The sequence below is a fragment of the Rhipicephalus microplus genome, chromosome 8, assembly GCF_043290135.1.
Source record: "Rhipicephalus microplus isolate Deutch F79 chromosome 8, USDA_Rmic, whole genome shotgun sequence".
Taxonomy (NCBI): Eukaryota; Metazoa; Arthropoda; class Arachnida; order Ixodida; family Ixodidae; genus Rhipicephalus; species Rhipicephalus microplus.
In genome coordinates, this window is record NC_134707.1 from 66,916,982 (window position 1) to 66,934,480 (window position 17,499).

At 42.8% G+C, this 17,499-nt stretch overlaps 1 protein-coding gene across 10 annotated transcripts in view; it reads left to right on the plus strand.

Moving 5' to 3' along the window:
- LOC142769125 (uncharacterized) overlaps window positions 1–16,123 on the plus strand; it is a 48,125-nt gene extending 32,002 nt beyond the window's left edge. For 7 of the 10 annotated variants that reach the window (XR_012885671.1, XR_012885669.1, XR_012885670.1 and 4 more), the window contains 2 exons: window positions 423–530; window positions 3,953–16,123. Coding sequence is in view for 2 of the 10 variants with exons in the window: in XM_075872067.1 (XP_075728182.1) it covers window positions 423–530; window positions 3,953–4,374 (530 nt within the window). In the remaining 8 variants the exon portion in view is untranslated. The remainder of the gene's footprint in view (window positions 1–422; window positions 531–3,952) is intronic. The other 3 variants (XR_012885673.1, XR_012885674.1, XR_012885675.1) reach the window with 2 other exon arrangements.
- Window positions 16,124–17,499: the final 1,376 nt, after the last annotated feature.

Genomic DNA, 17,499 nt, shown 5'->3' on the forward strand with positions numbered 1-17,499 from the left:
TCTGTGTTAGGAGTGCTTCAGCCCCTGCACAAATTTTAATAATGTTTGTAATATGAATAGATGCTATCGTACTAGGAGTGGCATCAAATCATACTTGTGTAATAACAATCTGACAACAAACGACTTGCTATTTCTGGACCCAAATCTGTTACTTTTTCTGCTTTTTTTTCTATCCTGATGCATTTGCTTAAGTTGTGGCGTCTGTATTTTTTTCAATTAGCATTAAGGTAATTTTTTTCTGTTGATATTTGGCAGCGGATCGCAGATGTAGGCGGAGCGACAGTTTCGTTCAATTTTTAAGTTGTAAACGAGTATTGAAAAATTTGCTTTTGAAAATTGAGAGAGGCTGCCCAAAATTGGCTCTTTTTCAAAATTTGGAAAGTCTGGCAAACTTGCTCATGAGCTTAGCCACATTTTCACAGGCATGGAGACTACTCACTGCCCACCACTGGATTCCGTAAACCAAGATCCGAGAAGCCCACCCTGCTTAAGTCTTCAGGAGGACACTTGTGCACCAGCGGATCTTGAAAGTGTGTATATTCGGGTTAGATGCGCACAATGTATGTAGTAAGATGTGAAGAAAGTTGGGGGACCCTTAAGCTTCGCCTTTGAGAGTTGAACGTGATCGCGAAATCTGGCCCCTAGTGCACCCTTCAATCTCCAAGTGCATACGTATTCATATGTTCTGTTACACGCACGCGCACAAACACGCACGCAGTGATTTGGACCATCGCGTGCTATTATCGTCAAATCGGCTTTTTTTCGTCGTGACACCTGTCAAACATAATGCATTTAAGGGGCCCTGAAACACTTTTTCAAGTAACCATGGAATAAATGGAGAAGACCTCATAGTCCCGCGAATTCAACACAGCAAAAATTTTAGGAATCCGTCCGGTGCGAGCTGAGTTGCAAAGGTTTGTCGCATGCTGCACTTGCATTATCTCTTCTCTCGTCACTACGAAAACGAAGCAAGCTAAGCAGGGAGAGGTGGCAGGGCGGAAAAACTACCGTGCCTCGGGACTTTGAGCACTTCTTTTTTCCTCGAATGCGCTGCTTTTTGAGTGTGATTGCGTGCGCACGCGTTGCGGCCTTGCAAGGCTATGTCGGTAGCTTCCTTGATTTTTCAGTCAGAGGCACACAGACGATTTTTCCTTCGCAATCAACGGGGCCGACGCCGGCGGCAGGTTTTCTGCGACATGAGCTCTTTAACGCTCGTGTCATATATATATATATATATATATATATATATATATATATATATATATATATATATATATATATATATATATAGTGGGAGTAATAATTCAATGGGCCAGTTAGTCTTCGTGAAGGTATGAGATATGGCGCAACGGGAGCGTTGTCAACAAGCATAAATATACTTATTTCCCAACAGTTTCGGGAGGGGTTCTCCCTTCATCAGAGGATGAGTTATACTGACTTGAGCTTCCAAACTTCGTTGCTGCCACGTCCCTCTCGCCTTGAAAAATGTTTGCGAGAGTGAGAGGGAACTAGAAAAAGGAAAAAAATGGGGGGGGGGAGAAAAAATACGAAAAAGAAAAAGAAAGAAAAGAAAGAAAGTAAAAAAGAGGAAGAACCACTGTCAACACTGAGAACGAAGCAAACTGTCCATCTACATCCACATACGGTTCATATCACGTGCAGTTCAGTTCTTGACGTGTGCCGGGCCACCCAAGATTGTCGCCGCGGTGCCGGGAGGGTCCGTGACGGCGTGCATAAAGAGAGGGGTTTCCCCGTAATGGGTCGGTCGGCGGGCGGCGTGCGTAAAGGAAGGAATTCCCGTTAATGGGTTGGTCGGCTATTTACCTTTAATCTTCGTCCGTTTCCCGTCAATGGTCATCAAGTGGTAGGCGAAGGTAAGCACTTTGTATGTGCATGTGAAAAAAAAGGACAGTGTACACGTACGAGTCAGTCAGAAAAAAGCATGGTCTTCAACTATCAATCTTTGTCACCAATTTTCTCCTGGCTTACTTCTCGGAGGCAGTTGAGTTTTCCGGGGTCCTCGTTGATGCCGGCTACTACTGTACGAAATTTGAAAATAAAATATGCCTCACGCTGTTCGCGCTCGCATCTGTTTGAGAAACCGGACTGCAAAAGAGTTACGCTGATATTTTCAAAACTGTGGTTTGGCAGGCGCAGATGTCTAGATAAAGGTAGCTTCGGCAGTGAAGTGGCGTGGTACTGGTGATCATTGAACCGCAGCCGAAATGGCGTGTCTGTTTGGCCGATATATTCTTGTCCACAGATGTTGCAATGTAGCATGTATATTACGTTACTGGAGTCACAATTAAGGCTTTCAGTTATGCAGAATTTGAAATCCGAGAACTTCGCTTTGGATTCACGTGTTGTGACCATCTGTGGGCATACCTTGCATCGAGCTTTTCCGCAGGGATGGCACCCTGATGGAATTTTGGGGGTGTTTGTTTTTGCTCTGACAAGAATGTCCTTCAGATTTTTATCCCGGCGGTACACCACGTGAGGTGGCTTCGCGAAAATAGAAGTTAGTCGTTTGCTTTGCCTGATTATGTTAAAATGGCGGGAAAGTATGTTGTTGATTCGTGGCGCTGATGAGGAGTAAGTTAGGACAAGGTTCGTTTGGGAAGTCGTTTTAGATACTCTGTTTGGTCCCTTAATTATATCATTCCTGTTCACGTTGCGAGCACGTAGTATGGCATCGTCAATAATGTCTTCCGGATAATTTTGTTTCAATAAGGAATGCTTTGGGTGTTCCGCGTGTCTGTCAAATTCCCGCATATCGGTGCATATTCTTCGGTACCGGTAGGCCTGAGAATATGGAATACCCGTTTTGCAATGCTTTGGGTGGCTGCTGTTAAAATGTAGGTACAATTGACGGTCTGTAGGCTTTTTGTAAAGGGTTGTTGACAAGCGGTCATTTTCGACCGTGACAGTGACGTCCAAAAAGTTAATGCTAATTTTGGAAATTTTGTGCGTGAATTTTATATACGGTTGGCATTTGTTAAAATCCTCTATGAAGCGGAAAAGACTTCCCTCATCATGGTTCCATATCACAGAAATATCTTCTAAGTATCTTCTGTAGTAGAAAGGTTTCAAAGTGCGTCCCTCAATGAATGGGATTTCAAGTGAAGCCATAAAGGTGCTCGCGAAGTTTGGGGCCATTTTCGTGCCCATTGCAGTGCCACTGACCTGAAGGAAATGCTTGCGTTGAACTCAAAATGGTTATAATTTAGTACAAGTTCAAGAAGTGTAAACAGTACCTCGCCACTTACACTACTTGATGAGTCAGATTTTACGTATTCAGAAACCATAGCCGCTATTCCGTCATGGTGGGGTATGTTGGTGTACAGTGAGCAGACGTCCATGGTCACCAGAAAACTGCCGCCTGGGATGTCGAGACTTGAAGTTTCGCAGATGAAGTGGTTTGTGTCCTTTAGGTAATAGGAAAAATTTGGGGGGATGTTTTATTAAGGAATTGATGAATTCTGATTATTTTCTGTTGATGTGCTGTTACTGGATACTATCGGACGTCCCGGATTACCTGTCTTGTGTATTTTGGGGAGCAAATAGAATCGACCTGGAACAGAATGGGCCGGTAACATTGCTTTTAACATTTTGCCGGTAATTTTCTCGTCCCGGCGGAGATTGTTTAGAGTTACTTTTATCTCCCTTTCAAATTCGAGAGTCGGGTCCGTTGGAAGTTTTTTGTAGAAATTTGTGTTTGATAGCTGTCGTTCCCCTTCTTTCAAGTAGTCCGACGTGTTTAGAATTACTATGCAGCCCCCTTTATTAGCCGGTTTGATAGTAATTCCAGTGTTTTTTTGTAGTTCATCGAGTGCCCTTCGTTCTGACTTTGATATGTTGTTTCGAAATGGCCGATTTTTTTCATACGCTCTGATGATATCTTTTTGAACTGCTGATATATACATATCGAGGTGTTTGTCCCTCTGCTCACTAGGACACCATGACACCATGTCCCCTACCCCTAAATTTCGCCCCTACCCCTACGGCAGCCCCTTCAAAGTTGGGAGAGACCACCACGCCTTGTGTTGGCCAGCCACCTTGAAGGATCATTCAGGTTGCCTCGCACGATGGAGCCTCCGACTTCAAGAATATGACATTACTGTCATTTACAAGTCCGGCAAGAAACACTCCGACGCCGACTGTCTCTCTCGTGCGCCTGTCGACCAACCACCACCCGACGACCCGGATCACGACTACTTCTTGGGAACGATAACTACGGACGACTTCGCTGAACGACAGCGGGCCGACCCTGAACTTAAGGCCCTAATAGAATACCTCGAAGGCAGGTCCACCGAAGTCTCGAAGGTATTCAAGCGCGCACTTGCTTCGTTCTTCTTGCGAAACGGTCTTCTATAAACGAAAAACTTTTCACCGCTTCGAACTAAGTACCTCCTTGTCGTGCCTTCAGCTTTGCGACCAGAACTCCTGCAGGCCCTGCACGAAGATCCGACGGCAGGGCACCTCGGTGTTTCGCGCACGCTCGCGAGCATACAAGAAAGGTACTACTGGCCACGTCTTACCACCGACGTCACTCGTTATGTGAGGAGATGCCGGGCCTGTCAGAGACGCACGGCACCGCCGACAAGGCCAGCGGGTCTTCTGCAGCCAATTGAACCACCTTGCCGACATTTACAGCAGATTGATATGGACCTACTGAGGCCGTTCCCGACGTCGGCTTTCGGAAACAAGTGGATCGTGGTAGCTACCGACTACCTCACCCGCTACGCCGAGACAAAAGTCCTTCCCAAAGGCAGTGCATCCGAGGTAGCTAAGTTCTTCGTCGAAATTATCGTCCTACGTCACGGCGCTTTGGAGGTCCTTATCACCGACAGAGAAACAGAACTCACTCCCAACTTGACTCTTGCAATCTTGGCATACAGTCAGACAAACCACCGCCGGCCGAACAGCGTACCACCTACAGACAAGCGGCCTCACCAAGCGGCTTGACAAGAAGATCGCCGACATGCTGGCAATGTACGTCAAAGTCGAACACAAGACGTGGGACGCCATTCTTCCGTACGTGACCTACGCATACAACACGGTGGTGCAGGAGACGACGCAGATATCTCCATGCAAATTGGTCTACGGAAGGAGCCCGGCAACGACGCTCGATGCCATGTTACCCAACGTCACCGACGAAGAAAACCTCGATGTGAGTGAGTACCTTCAACGCGGCGAAAAAGCCCGACCGCTCACGCGTCTCCGTATGAAGAATCAACAGACGACCGACAGCCGCCGTTACAGTCTTCGACGACGCTTCCTTGAATACCAGCCTAATGAACGTGTTTGGGTGTGGACGCCGATACACCGACGTGGACTAAGTGAAAGGCTTCTGCGACGGTACTTTGGACCGTACAGGAGGTTCGACGTCTCGGTCCAGTTGATTACGAGGTTGTCGCCGACGGCATCACGAACCCGTAACGACGCTGATCGCGACCTGAAGTCGTCCATGTCGCGCGCCTCAAGCCATTTCATGCGCGTTGACAAACTGAAACAGTGTTTTTTGTATTATTATTGTATCGTAACTTATTCTTTGTACTTTCTTGCATTATTGTTGTGCCTTCATCTTTAGTAAAAGCATCAAGACGATGCCTTTTTAAGAGGAGGGGGGCAATGCCACGTTCCATTTCCGAAGTTTTGTTATCGTCCCAAAACACTGCACAGTTCTCAGCGCAAACCGCGCCTGCAGTTTTCGAGAAGCTTCCGGACAGTAGTAAATCATTTCGATAAGATCACGTCTGCTCTGCAAACTGTACAGATTATTCTGGAACGTACGCCACCACCAGCGATAACGCTAGAACTTTCGACGCAAGAGTATAAATGCCGACGCGCTTCGCCGCTTGTCAGTAGTTGATCGACGGCTGACGCTCCGTTCACTGCTATCTGTGCAAGACTGCTACTGTAATCGAACTTTCCGTTTACGGGGCACAGGTTCGCCTAAATAAACAGTTAAACCCCAACATAAAGTCTCCTGTGTTTGGCCATGTCACGACCCCTTGACAATACCGAAATTTCCCTGTATACAGATGGAACCTTAGTTGTATGGTTAAGCACCCAATATTATGCACCAGGAACTGGTTCATCATATCCTGAGGCGGTGTCTGAACAGCCTGTGGTGCCTGAATCGCCTGCGATGCTCACATTTCCTGCAGCACCTCTCTGCTGTGGCCACTGCCTCCTAGGACACGCCTGCCAAAACTGCTGCCTCCGCTGGGGCGGACTGTTCATTGATTAGCGATGGACAGGTAAGATAGTGCGTGCATAGGGATTGTTCTACGCACTGCATAGCCTATCTCTGTGCAAAATATCACCTCGTTAATGGCCAAACCTTGCAGATGTCAAAGTGCTAATTACCGATTCCTGTGTATAAGAACAAAGCACTGTAGTTGTAGGAATATTTTGTTCACTTTTGCTGTTAAACTGCGGTAACAATTTATTCGTCTGCACATTTCCTATGAAACGTGAAATCGAGTGCTAGTTAGATTAGTCTGTAGACTCTACTCAAAAGCATAGTTTTTATCAAGCTAAGCCAAATGAATGCTTTTTTTGTTTCTTTCTTTCCCATTATAAGTATACTTCATTCAATGTTTTCAAGTGCCCCGCCGCGGTGGTCTAGTGACTAAGGTACTCGGCTACTGACCCGTAGGTCGCGGGTTCAAATCCCGGCTGCGGCAGCTGCATTTCCGATGGAGGCGGAAATGTCGCAGGCCCGTTGCTCAGATTTGGGTGCACGTTAAAGAACCCCAGGTGGTCAAAATTTCCGGAGTCCTCCACTATGGCGTCTCTCATAATCATATGGTGGTTTTGGGACGTTAAACACCACAAATCAGTGTTTTCAAGCTACATATTAGGGTTTACTTCGTATATTAACATTTGTTTTTTGGGGGCAGTTTTGATGAGACCAATTCCTGATAAGACGAACAAATGTTCATGGTCCCTTCGAGTTTGTTTTAAAGGGAGTCTACTGTAATTCCGAACTTTTTTGCCAGAATTTTTTGGGAAAAGTTTCCTGTGGCTAAGTTCAGCTAACAAAGATGATTATAGTGACATATAGTAGTGTTGAGGTTATTTTGCAGCTGTTACTTTGTATAAGGTCTTTTCACGTACAGTTTTTAGTTTCTGAAACTCTACTGGTAGTTGTTTTTATTCGTAGGGACTAATGTATACTGTGTGCTAAAGAAATGTTTTAACATCTACCTGCAAGTTCATTTGTTCAATAGTATATTGCTCCGAAAGGCCACCTATGAGCAACTGATAGAAGTCCAGAAACTACTGCAGTTTCCACCAATCTTTATCTCTGCGGCCATGATGGCTGCTTTTGCCGTCGAATCAACAATACGAAATCTAACTAAAACAACAACAAAAAAGACATATTGTTGCTCCGTGATACCATATCACTGCGACAACGTTTTTACTTCATTTTCTTTTCTGTTTTTTTTTTCTTATTTGCGAAATTGCTTTGAGCGCTTTTGATGGCCAGAGCGGTTGTGGCATCCGCGGTGATGAACAGGGATCAGCATTGCGAGCCAGGCAAGTCACTGGCGCCGCGCATGGTCAGATGTGACGTATTTAGGGCAGCAGGTGTCGCTCATGCTGTTTCGCACACGATGCTTCGTCGTTATAGACAGCTGAGTTGAGCACTGTACAAGCATTCGATAATTGAAAACTGGACGCTGTATTCCGTCTACAGGATATTTTATTCAGGAGTACTCCTGCTAGTTGGCAGCAGTGACTAGAAAGTACCAAGCATAGGAAACCTAAGTAAATCATATCGTCGAACGCACTGCATCAAACAAAGAGGCATGAGTTGGATATACCACAGTTGACGTTCAAGGCATGAAACTCCCAAGTTATCCTTCTCTCGCTGGAGAACAGTCACTTGAGAATACCACCCGTACCGGTAGACCAGCAGCGTACTCATTGACCTTTTCCAGACAACTGGTTGGAACATTGTTAGAATCTTTGGTCCATAGTTTGTAACCTGAAATAGAATGCAAGTTATAGCTTAGTGCCACAAAATACGACAAACATGTTTCTTAAGCCGAAAACAAGTGTCTTCAAGACAACGTGCAACGATACATGGTTATGAAACAATTCAAAAATAGTATTCTTCGGGTTGCGTTTTGTTGTAAACTACCAGTTATTCATACTTTTTTGGCATACACAGTGATAAATACTTAAGCAAATTTAGTGATTCATTCTCAGAATATAATGCGCAATTTACGAGGCAGAACAATAAATAATTGAAAATGTACACATACCTTATATTCTAAATGACGCTTGCGATGTTACAAAACATGCCTTTCAATGACCAGGTACGCACTTGACGCAATGTGTCCAATGTGTTCTCGCTGCATAGTACATTTAATTCGATTGTTGTCCGTAGCTTTGGCTGTTAGCACTATATTCAAAGGCTATGTTTCCAGATGATGCTTCTTAATCATGGTGAGGTTCTCGTCATCAACCATTTTGAGGGCCACCCATATTTCTATCAGTTTATTATGCCACTGAGTTTGATAAGTAGGCGAGATAAAAGTTTAGCGTTATATATATAGCGATAGGCGTGTTATCTATACGAACATTCATTGTAACTGTTTAAGAAAAACAATATCAGTAACAACCTTCATATGCACGCATAAAAGTTCCCAATTTAAATAATCAATAGCGCGTAGAATACATTCATTTTTGTCAACTAAATAAGTTTTCTCTAAATTGGCAGAAAAAAATATCAGTAATTTGATGCCCCTGTGGTGATAACCGGACTGAAGACTGCTGTTTTTTTTTTATCAGGCTTAGAGCTTAATTCACCCAAACAAGCTTCTTCATTTACATGGCTGGTGTTTTTTACAGTGATGTTTGAGATAGCACCCAAAAATAGAATGAAGAATAACATTGAAGAACAACATTTAGATCACACATGCTCACAGAGCTTATCTTACATTTTCTAGTATATGCTAACAGTTCTAGGTGTAGAAACACTTGTGTCATTTCGATCAATGATACAAGTCTTCAAATAAAGGTTAGACAAAGCTTCCCATGACAAAAGAAGAGTTACATAAACTACTTTTAAGGGGACTTCTTTTAAATGCCATCTACAACACGTGCACAAAATTAAAAATAGGAATATCATTCATTTATATTTGTCGCAAATAAAAAACTCTTGAACAGTGCTCTGTATTAGGCAAAGAGAAAAACAGATAACAGGCAGCTCATGAAGTTATCTATTAACTCAATTTTTGAAACGCTCAAAGTGAATACTTCAGGAGAAATGCACAATACTTTCGCGAGAGTGCTGTGCCACAATTTCTGGTAGGAACGCAAGTCACTGAAATTACGTACCTCCCTCCGTTCCGTCTGCGCCAAGAGCGTAGACCACGTCGCAATTATTGTCAGAATATGCGAGGACGTCTGTGAAAACTTGTCCTACTGCAAGCGAACATGAAAAGTATGCATAGTGCATAAATGCACTAAGCGTGTGAAAGTGTTTAGAAATATATGCATTAAAACATTGTGAAAGTTTATCATCACACTTATTTATTTTATGGAATTATGGTGGCTCACACCTTCAGCCTTGGGACTATGCATCTGGTTTCTTTGCAGTTGAGCCACAGAAGTTGGGGATTACCGCTTTCTTTGACTGTCTTTTTTTACGAAACCCTTGAGGTATTGACCAACGGCACTCTAAATGATTACGGTGAATATGCGGTGCTACTATTGTTGCCAGCGGTGGTTTAATTAGCACGAGATAGAATTATGAGCCGAAAACTAACCAAATGTATACAATAAGGCTTAAAGCGTCAAATTTGTTAAAATTTTAACCTCACTGTTAATGCGTGAAAAAAAAAAACAATGCTTGGAAACTTACAGAAGTGTTTTCTATACTCAGAGACAGAGGGTGCAATTCATGTAATCTTGTGTGATTGTCAAACTTAGAAAAGCGATTTAAAAGAGAAAAAATACAATGCCATTCAGCTAACCGTAGGAAACTGATTCAAAGCCGAACGATTCTTTTGATTGTAATACGTGTTCACAAACAAATCACACGCTTGTTGTGTCAAGAAGTGAGTAATAGGAGAAAATGCGCAACACTATTTGAAAGTCCGCACAACATGGTGAAGCGCGATGGCATAGTGGTTAGAGCATCCACCTCGCATGCAAAAGGTGCGTGGTTCAAATCTCAGTGCTGCGTAGTTCTCAACCGGATAAAAAAATCCGCGTGGTGATGAAACTGCATTACGAGGCCTGGGTGGCGGCCTCACCGGTAACCACCGCCGGGAATGCACTCCCTCACCAGAGAAGGATTGGCCACCCTGGTGCAGTATTTGGCCACTACCTCCCACATGCATACGTCAAATAACTCACGGCCCTCAGCTCCCAGCAGCTGCGAAGCAACTGACCACGGTGGTGGTCAGATCTGCAACGCAGCAGAGGGTGCTAAGAATCTCTGGATCCGGACAGGCCGCCATTGGAACCTGAACTTGGCAACGTTTAACGCTAGAACCTTATCTAGTGAGGGAAGTCTAGCTGTACTATTCGAGGAGCTAAAGGGTGTTAAACAGGATATAACAGGGCTCAGTGAGGTTAGGAGGACAGATGAGGCCTATACGGTGCTACAGAATGAGCATGTCCTTTGCTATCGGGGATTGGCTGACAGAAGAGAACTGGGAGTGGGGTTCCTAATTCACAGAAACATAGCTGGCAAATACAGGATTACTATAGAATTAATGAAAGGTGGTAGGTATCGTAAATAAACTGAATAAGAGATACAAGAAGAAGGTGGTAAAGGCTTACGCGCCTACATCCAGCCATGATGACGCTTCAGTTGAAAGCTTCCATGAAGACGTGGAATCGGCAATGAGTAAGGTAAAAACACATTATACAGTACTGATGGGAGACCTTAATGCGAAGGTAGGGAAGAAGCAGGCGGGAGACCAGGAAGTAGGAGATTATGGCATCGGTACTACAAACGCCAGAGGGGAGCTACTAGTAGAATTCGCAGAACACAATAATTTACGGATCTTGAATACCTTCCACCGAAAACGAGGAAACCACAAGTGGATATGGAGGAGCCCTAATGTCGAAAATAAGAACAAAAAGACTTTATAATGAGTGCACACCCAGGCATCGTGCAGGATGTGGAAGTGGTTGGCAAGGTACGATGCAGTGACCATAGAATGGTACGGTCACAAATTCAAATTCGCCTAGACTTGAAGAAGGAACGACAGAAACTGATACGCAAGAAGCCAATCAATGAGCTAGCACTGAGAGGGAAAGTACAGTAATTCAGAGTGTCGCTGCAGAACAGGTACTCGGCCCTTAGTGAGGAAACCAACCTTAGCGTAGATACAATGAATGATAATCTGACGAGTATCATTACGGAGTGTGCAGTGGAAGTTGGAGGCAGGGTAGGTAGACAGGACACTGGCAAGCTTTCCCAGGAAACGAAGAACCTAATTAAGAAGCGTCAAATCATGAAACCGTCAAGTACAACAGACGAAATAGAACTGGCAGTGCTTTCGAAGTTGATTAATAGACGTAAAGTATGCGATGTAAGAAGGTATAGCATAGAGAGAATTGAACACGCTCTGAGAAACGGAGGAAGCGTCAAAGCAGTGAAGAGGAAACTTGGGATGGGCAAAAATTGGATGTATGCACTAAGGGACAAAGAAGGCAAAATAACTACCAATATGGATAGGATAGTTAAATTAGTGGAGGAGTTTTACAGAGATCTGTACAGTAGCCGGAACAACCATGACTTTATTGCTATAAGAACTAGCAGTAACCCAGATGACACCCCACCAGTAATGATAGAAGAAGTCAGAAAAGCTTTGGAGAGCATGCAAAGAGCCAAAGCTGCTGGTGAGGATCAGGTAACATCAGATCTGCTGAAATATGGAGGACAGATTGTGTTAGAAAAACTAGCCACCCTGTTTACGAGGTGTCTCCTGACGAGAAGAGTACCAGAGTCTTGGAGGAACGCTAACATCATCTTAAAACATAAGAAAGGAGATGACAAGGACTTCAAGAATTACAGGCCGATTAACTTGCCCTCTGTAGTATACAAGCTATTTACAAAATTAATTGCTAACAGAGTAAAGAAAACATTGGAATTCAATCAACCAAAGGAACAAGCAGGATTTCGAACAAGCTACTCAACAATCAACCACATTCATACTATCAATCCGGTAATAGAGAAATGCTCAGAATATAACCAACCACTATACATAGCCTTTATAGATTACGAGAAGGCGTTTGATTCTGTAGAAATATCAGCCGTCACGCAGACACTGTGGAATCAGGGCGTCGATGAAGTATATATAAACATCCTGGAAGAAATCTACAGGGGATCAATTGCTACCATAGTGCTTCATAAAGAAAGCAGCAGAATACCAATCTAGAAGGGTGTAAGGCACGGAGACACATTCTCCCCAATGCTATTTACCACGTGCTTACAGGAGGTTTTCAGAAGCCTAAAATGGGAACAGTTAGGGATAAGGGTTAATGGAGAGTACCTTAGTAACCTGCGCTTCGCCGATGATATTGCCTTGCTGAGTAACTCAGGGGACGAATTGCAACTCATGATTACGGAGTAAGACAAGGAGAGCAAAAAGGTGGGTCTTAAAATGAATCTGCAGAAAACGAAAGTAATGTACAACAACCTCGGAAAAGAGCAGCGCTTCGAGATAGGTAACAGTTCACTTCAAGTTGTAAAAGACTATGTTTACTTAGGGCCGGTAATGACCGCGGAGCCGAACCACGATATTGAAGTAACTAGAAGAATAAGAATGGGGTGGAGCTCATTTGGCAAGCACTCTCAAATTATGACAGGTAGATTGCCACTATCCCTCATGAGGAAGGTATATAACAGCTGTATCTTGCCGGTACTTAGCTACGGAGCAGAACACTGGAGACTTACAAAGAGGGTTCAGCTTAAATTGAGGACGACGCAGCGAGCAATGGAAAGAAATGTTGCAGGTGTAACCTTAAGAGACAAGAAGAGAGCTGAGTGGATTAGGGAACAAACGGGGGTTAAGGATATCATAGCTGAAAACAAGAAGAAGAAATTAACATAGGCTGGGCATGTAGCGCGTAGACAGGATAACCGCTGGTCGTTAACGGTAACTAACTGGATTCCAAGAGAAGGCAAGTGGGTGAGGGGAAGACAGAATGTTAGGTGGGCAGATGAGATTACGAAGTTTGCGGGTATAAATTAGCAGCAGCAAGCCCATGACCGAGTTAACTGGCGGAACTTGGGAGAGGCCTTTGTCCTGCAGTGGGCGTAGTCAGGCTGATGATGATGATGATGATGACAACATGGTGAAAGCCTGTACAGGCTGCTACGATGGTGAACAAGATGGATTATAGATAGCGTTTCTCTGTTGGTGAAATATTTATTTCTCACTTAGTGCTTTAACAGGGCATTTCTGTTACCCTTGGTGGTGTTCTTGAGGACAAAAATTAGAGAAGTCTCAGTAATGTTCAAACAATTATAAGAAAAAGCATTTGTGCTATTCTACTGTAAAAAAAAACAGCGCGTGAAAACATCTCGGCTTAAAAACTATAGCTTGCAGTACTTGTACATTGGTTTTTTACAGCTGCTTATACGGCAAATATCAGTAACAGTGCCTTCAGGCCCGTAGTGGTTCTAACAAAGCTCGTGATATTATTATATGGTTGAGTGACGCACCTCAGTGAGTCTACGAAGCCCTTCAATAAACATTTATTTCACTGGATAAAGTTTACTGGTCATCTCTCTTTCACATATCAAGAGAAAAGAGCAAGTACACAATATTTCAGAGGAAGTAGCAGTGTTCTTGCAGCTAGCGCTGGCATAATAATTCAACCCACACAAAACGCACGCCTGAGATCTTCCAGCTTTATCTACTCAAACATAGGTAGGTTTTTAACGGTTTGGCTTTACGCTTCGTGCATCCGAAATTAACTTGCACTGGCACAGAAAGCATAACAGAAACTTACCTTCCGTCACTTATGTGATTGCGTTTTCTTTTTTTAGCCGTACATTTTAACAGCAGTTGCCTTTTCTTGAGAAGTTTGGCTGAAAGTTTTCTAGAAAAAAGGTGCAGGTGTATGTGAAGGCTCAGTTTTATGCAACAATAATTTACAGAGACAATTTCATGAAACGGTTTTTTTTACAAAGGTATAGTTGATTCAACTATAATATTAAAGCCAACAAGTTTATCATGGGATAGATTTGCTCATGAAAACGAGGATTAAAACTAGCTCTGCGTTGTCACAGAAATTTATAAATTTACCGTACGGCCCACTTTTGTATAGTGTTGAACAAACTGGCTATACAACAGTATACTAGGTATGCGAGATATTTAGCTATGTTGTTTTCTTACCTTTCTTAAAATTATGGTCACGAGGTGTCCCGATCTCGGAATGCTGTCATTATATAAGTCTGGTGCCGTTTTACGTAAGCTGGCTCTTCAATAACCATAATTCTAAGATAATACGCGCAGTCATCGCGCGGACACTGATTAAGACAAGTTCTTGAGGAAACAATATATGCATTCGAAGAATTGAGACAAAGCTAACAGCGCACCAACCAGTCTTGCTGAATTTAAATGTCTTACCTACATAATCCATCTATTCGGCGCTATGAATGTAGACGGGAGGATCTTTCTCATGGAAAAGCGTTTGCATCACTCAGCAGGACACGCTACATTACTATATCACAGCTTGGGCTCGCATCCTAACTGAAAATGCTCGAGACACAACATTCTCATTAAAGTTAGCCTGTTCGAGATTTCTACCATGGGCCAAGAAGTTTACGCTCAAAACAAGTGCTGAAGAGGTTTAAGTGATGCACACTCAGTTAAGCGTAAAAGTGAGTGCGAAAATCTGTCATATGTGATGAGACGTAGAGGTTTTTTGTGTTGTAGTTTTCCGCAAACGAACGTAATTCTGGAGGTATCGTCTTATTCCGCTCTGTAAATAAATTTAAAGCATTAATTAGGCTTAACTATTCCTAAAAGGGCTTCACAGACCCACAAGGTATATCTATATTTGCCTCTACAATTGCCTTCTCTAAGACCACTTTCAAAGTGACAGCACCCTCTTTTATTGTATATAATTTCTTCTCCATAACAGTACACATTAGAGCAACCAATTTGGTGTTTAAAAAGCTCGCTCTCAAAAAAATTTCTTTGGAGAACGATACTAAGAGCAAAATCTTTTGAGTTTAAATACAATAGCAATACTACTTAGGTACTATGAGGCAAGTTTGCGCTTTAATTTTGTAGATTTTACTAAAATCTTGAAAAAGAAGGACCATATCATCAGGGACAACGTGCAGGAATGAAATCAGGTACTAACTGATGAATAAAAATGTCAGCACCGGGATGAGTGGCATTCCACAAAGTAAGGGCCAAATAGCGTCAGTTGGCTAGCCCGAAGGCTCGCATCTACCTTCAATGTTCTTTGGTTTCTCTCTAAATTTATCTGTGCTATTATTTTTGAATGTCATCGAACTAGAATCTCGGTCTGATTGGCTGTTTGCATGACTGGCATGTGGTAAGCGAAACTGCGTATATATGCGGTTCCCTGTTCCCGAAATAAACATTTGCGGAGTTATTTATAATGCTTGACACATCTTTCTTTGTACGAAGTAAATTTGGTATAACAGCAATAATTACGCCTACTTTGTTATGTGATGGCACTTTATTTTTATCAAGTGTGAGGTTTTGCTATTTGGTAATGTAATTATTAACTTCCCAGCGCAAAAAAATAATGCAATGGGCACAAGAGACGAGTATGGACGCCTGGTCTCTTGCGTAACTTGTCTGAATTTTTGCGCTTAGAACTTTAATAATTGTTTGTTGTAGCCAGGTGCATCATATAGGCATCCGGAAGAAAATTGTAGAGCTACGGTGATACGGGAAGCAAACAAAGATTGGCCAAGTGCAAAGAGAATTCGTATTTCAGTTCAACATGCAGCCTCTACAATTTCGAACGGCGTGAGGCTACGCAGACAAAAAGCCACACTTGCCTCTGCTCGCATTTTATTTTATTGTGTGAGAATTAAGGGCGTACAAAGCTTTTTGCGAGCGGAAGGGCAAGCCTACCACAATCGTCAGTTGGGATGAACACACACACACACACACCCACATATATATATATATATAAATATATATATATATATACATATATATATCAATATATATATATATATATATATATATATATATATATATATATATATATATATATATATATATATAAGTAAAGAAAACTTCATTGACACGTTCTTACTTTGATATACTTTTGCGCCAACAACAAAATACTTAAACATCAAAAACGATTCGTTTCACTCATAGGCTCACAATAGCTTCAATAGAGCAGCGGTAATGATCTCTCTTTAAAAAAAACTGTTTTACAGAAGCAGCAAATGCTTTTTACTTCGTTTGGTTCATAAAAAGTTTCTTCATTGCCATCCGTAACTGCATCAACAAGTCATACCAAGATAAAAGCATGAACAAGTAACGCAATATTACAGGGCCCCAGTTCAGCGCTTGCCTACAGCGCAAGACACAAAAGCGTCGAATAGGCGACCCGCACAGCAAAGCGCCTAGATGGAACTTTATCAGAGAGAAAATGCTGGCAAAGTTTTACTGTGTTTTAACACTGCCTCGTACTATTTTCAACCTAGCGTAAGAACATAATTGAGTGAAGGCTGCTGTGACGTAAAACTTCGCCTTACTTGCTGGTTTCCCCAGAAAGAAAAAAAACAAAACCCACGTGCTCAATATTTCCGGAGCTCTTCACTACTGGGTCTCTTCTAATCATATTGTCACAAAGACACAAGTATGCAGGCACAAAACAGGACGTTTACTTTCGTAACCAATGGCCAAATGCGCGAACACCAGAGCACGAGCCCACAACACTAGTTCGTTGTCCTCCTCAGACTCTAGCTTATATAGTTGCCAGCCTACCTTGTATCGATTCCCCTCTTTCAAGAGCGACCGTCCTGGTCGATTGACTAAGATGCTAAGATAAGTGAAAAGTGACTAAGATATGTGAAAAAATAACCCCGTGCTCTTGTACATAAAAGGAAAAAAAGTTCATAACTTTTTCAAGTTATGAAAAGTTATGAAAAGTGTTCATAACTTGCAAGCGTGGTAGGTTTCATGCGTACTACATGGACTACTTCTGAACGTTCACGTGTTCAGTTTAAACTGGTATCAGAGGTTTGGGGAACTACCTTGTAATTCACGTCAATGAGGCAGCGCACAACTTCGATAGGGCCAAACTAGCGGTGCGATGGCTTCTCCGAAAGTCCACGAAAACCGAAAGTCGTACTGGTGTCGACACCCATACATAGTCACCTGTTTGATACTGGACGTTCCTTCGGCCTTGGTTGTAAGGGCGAGTGTCGATATCTTGCTGCGTGCGAATGCGGTTCCTTGCAAGATGTCAGGCTCCCTAGGCTTTTTCAACGAAGCCGTCAATGATGTCGTT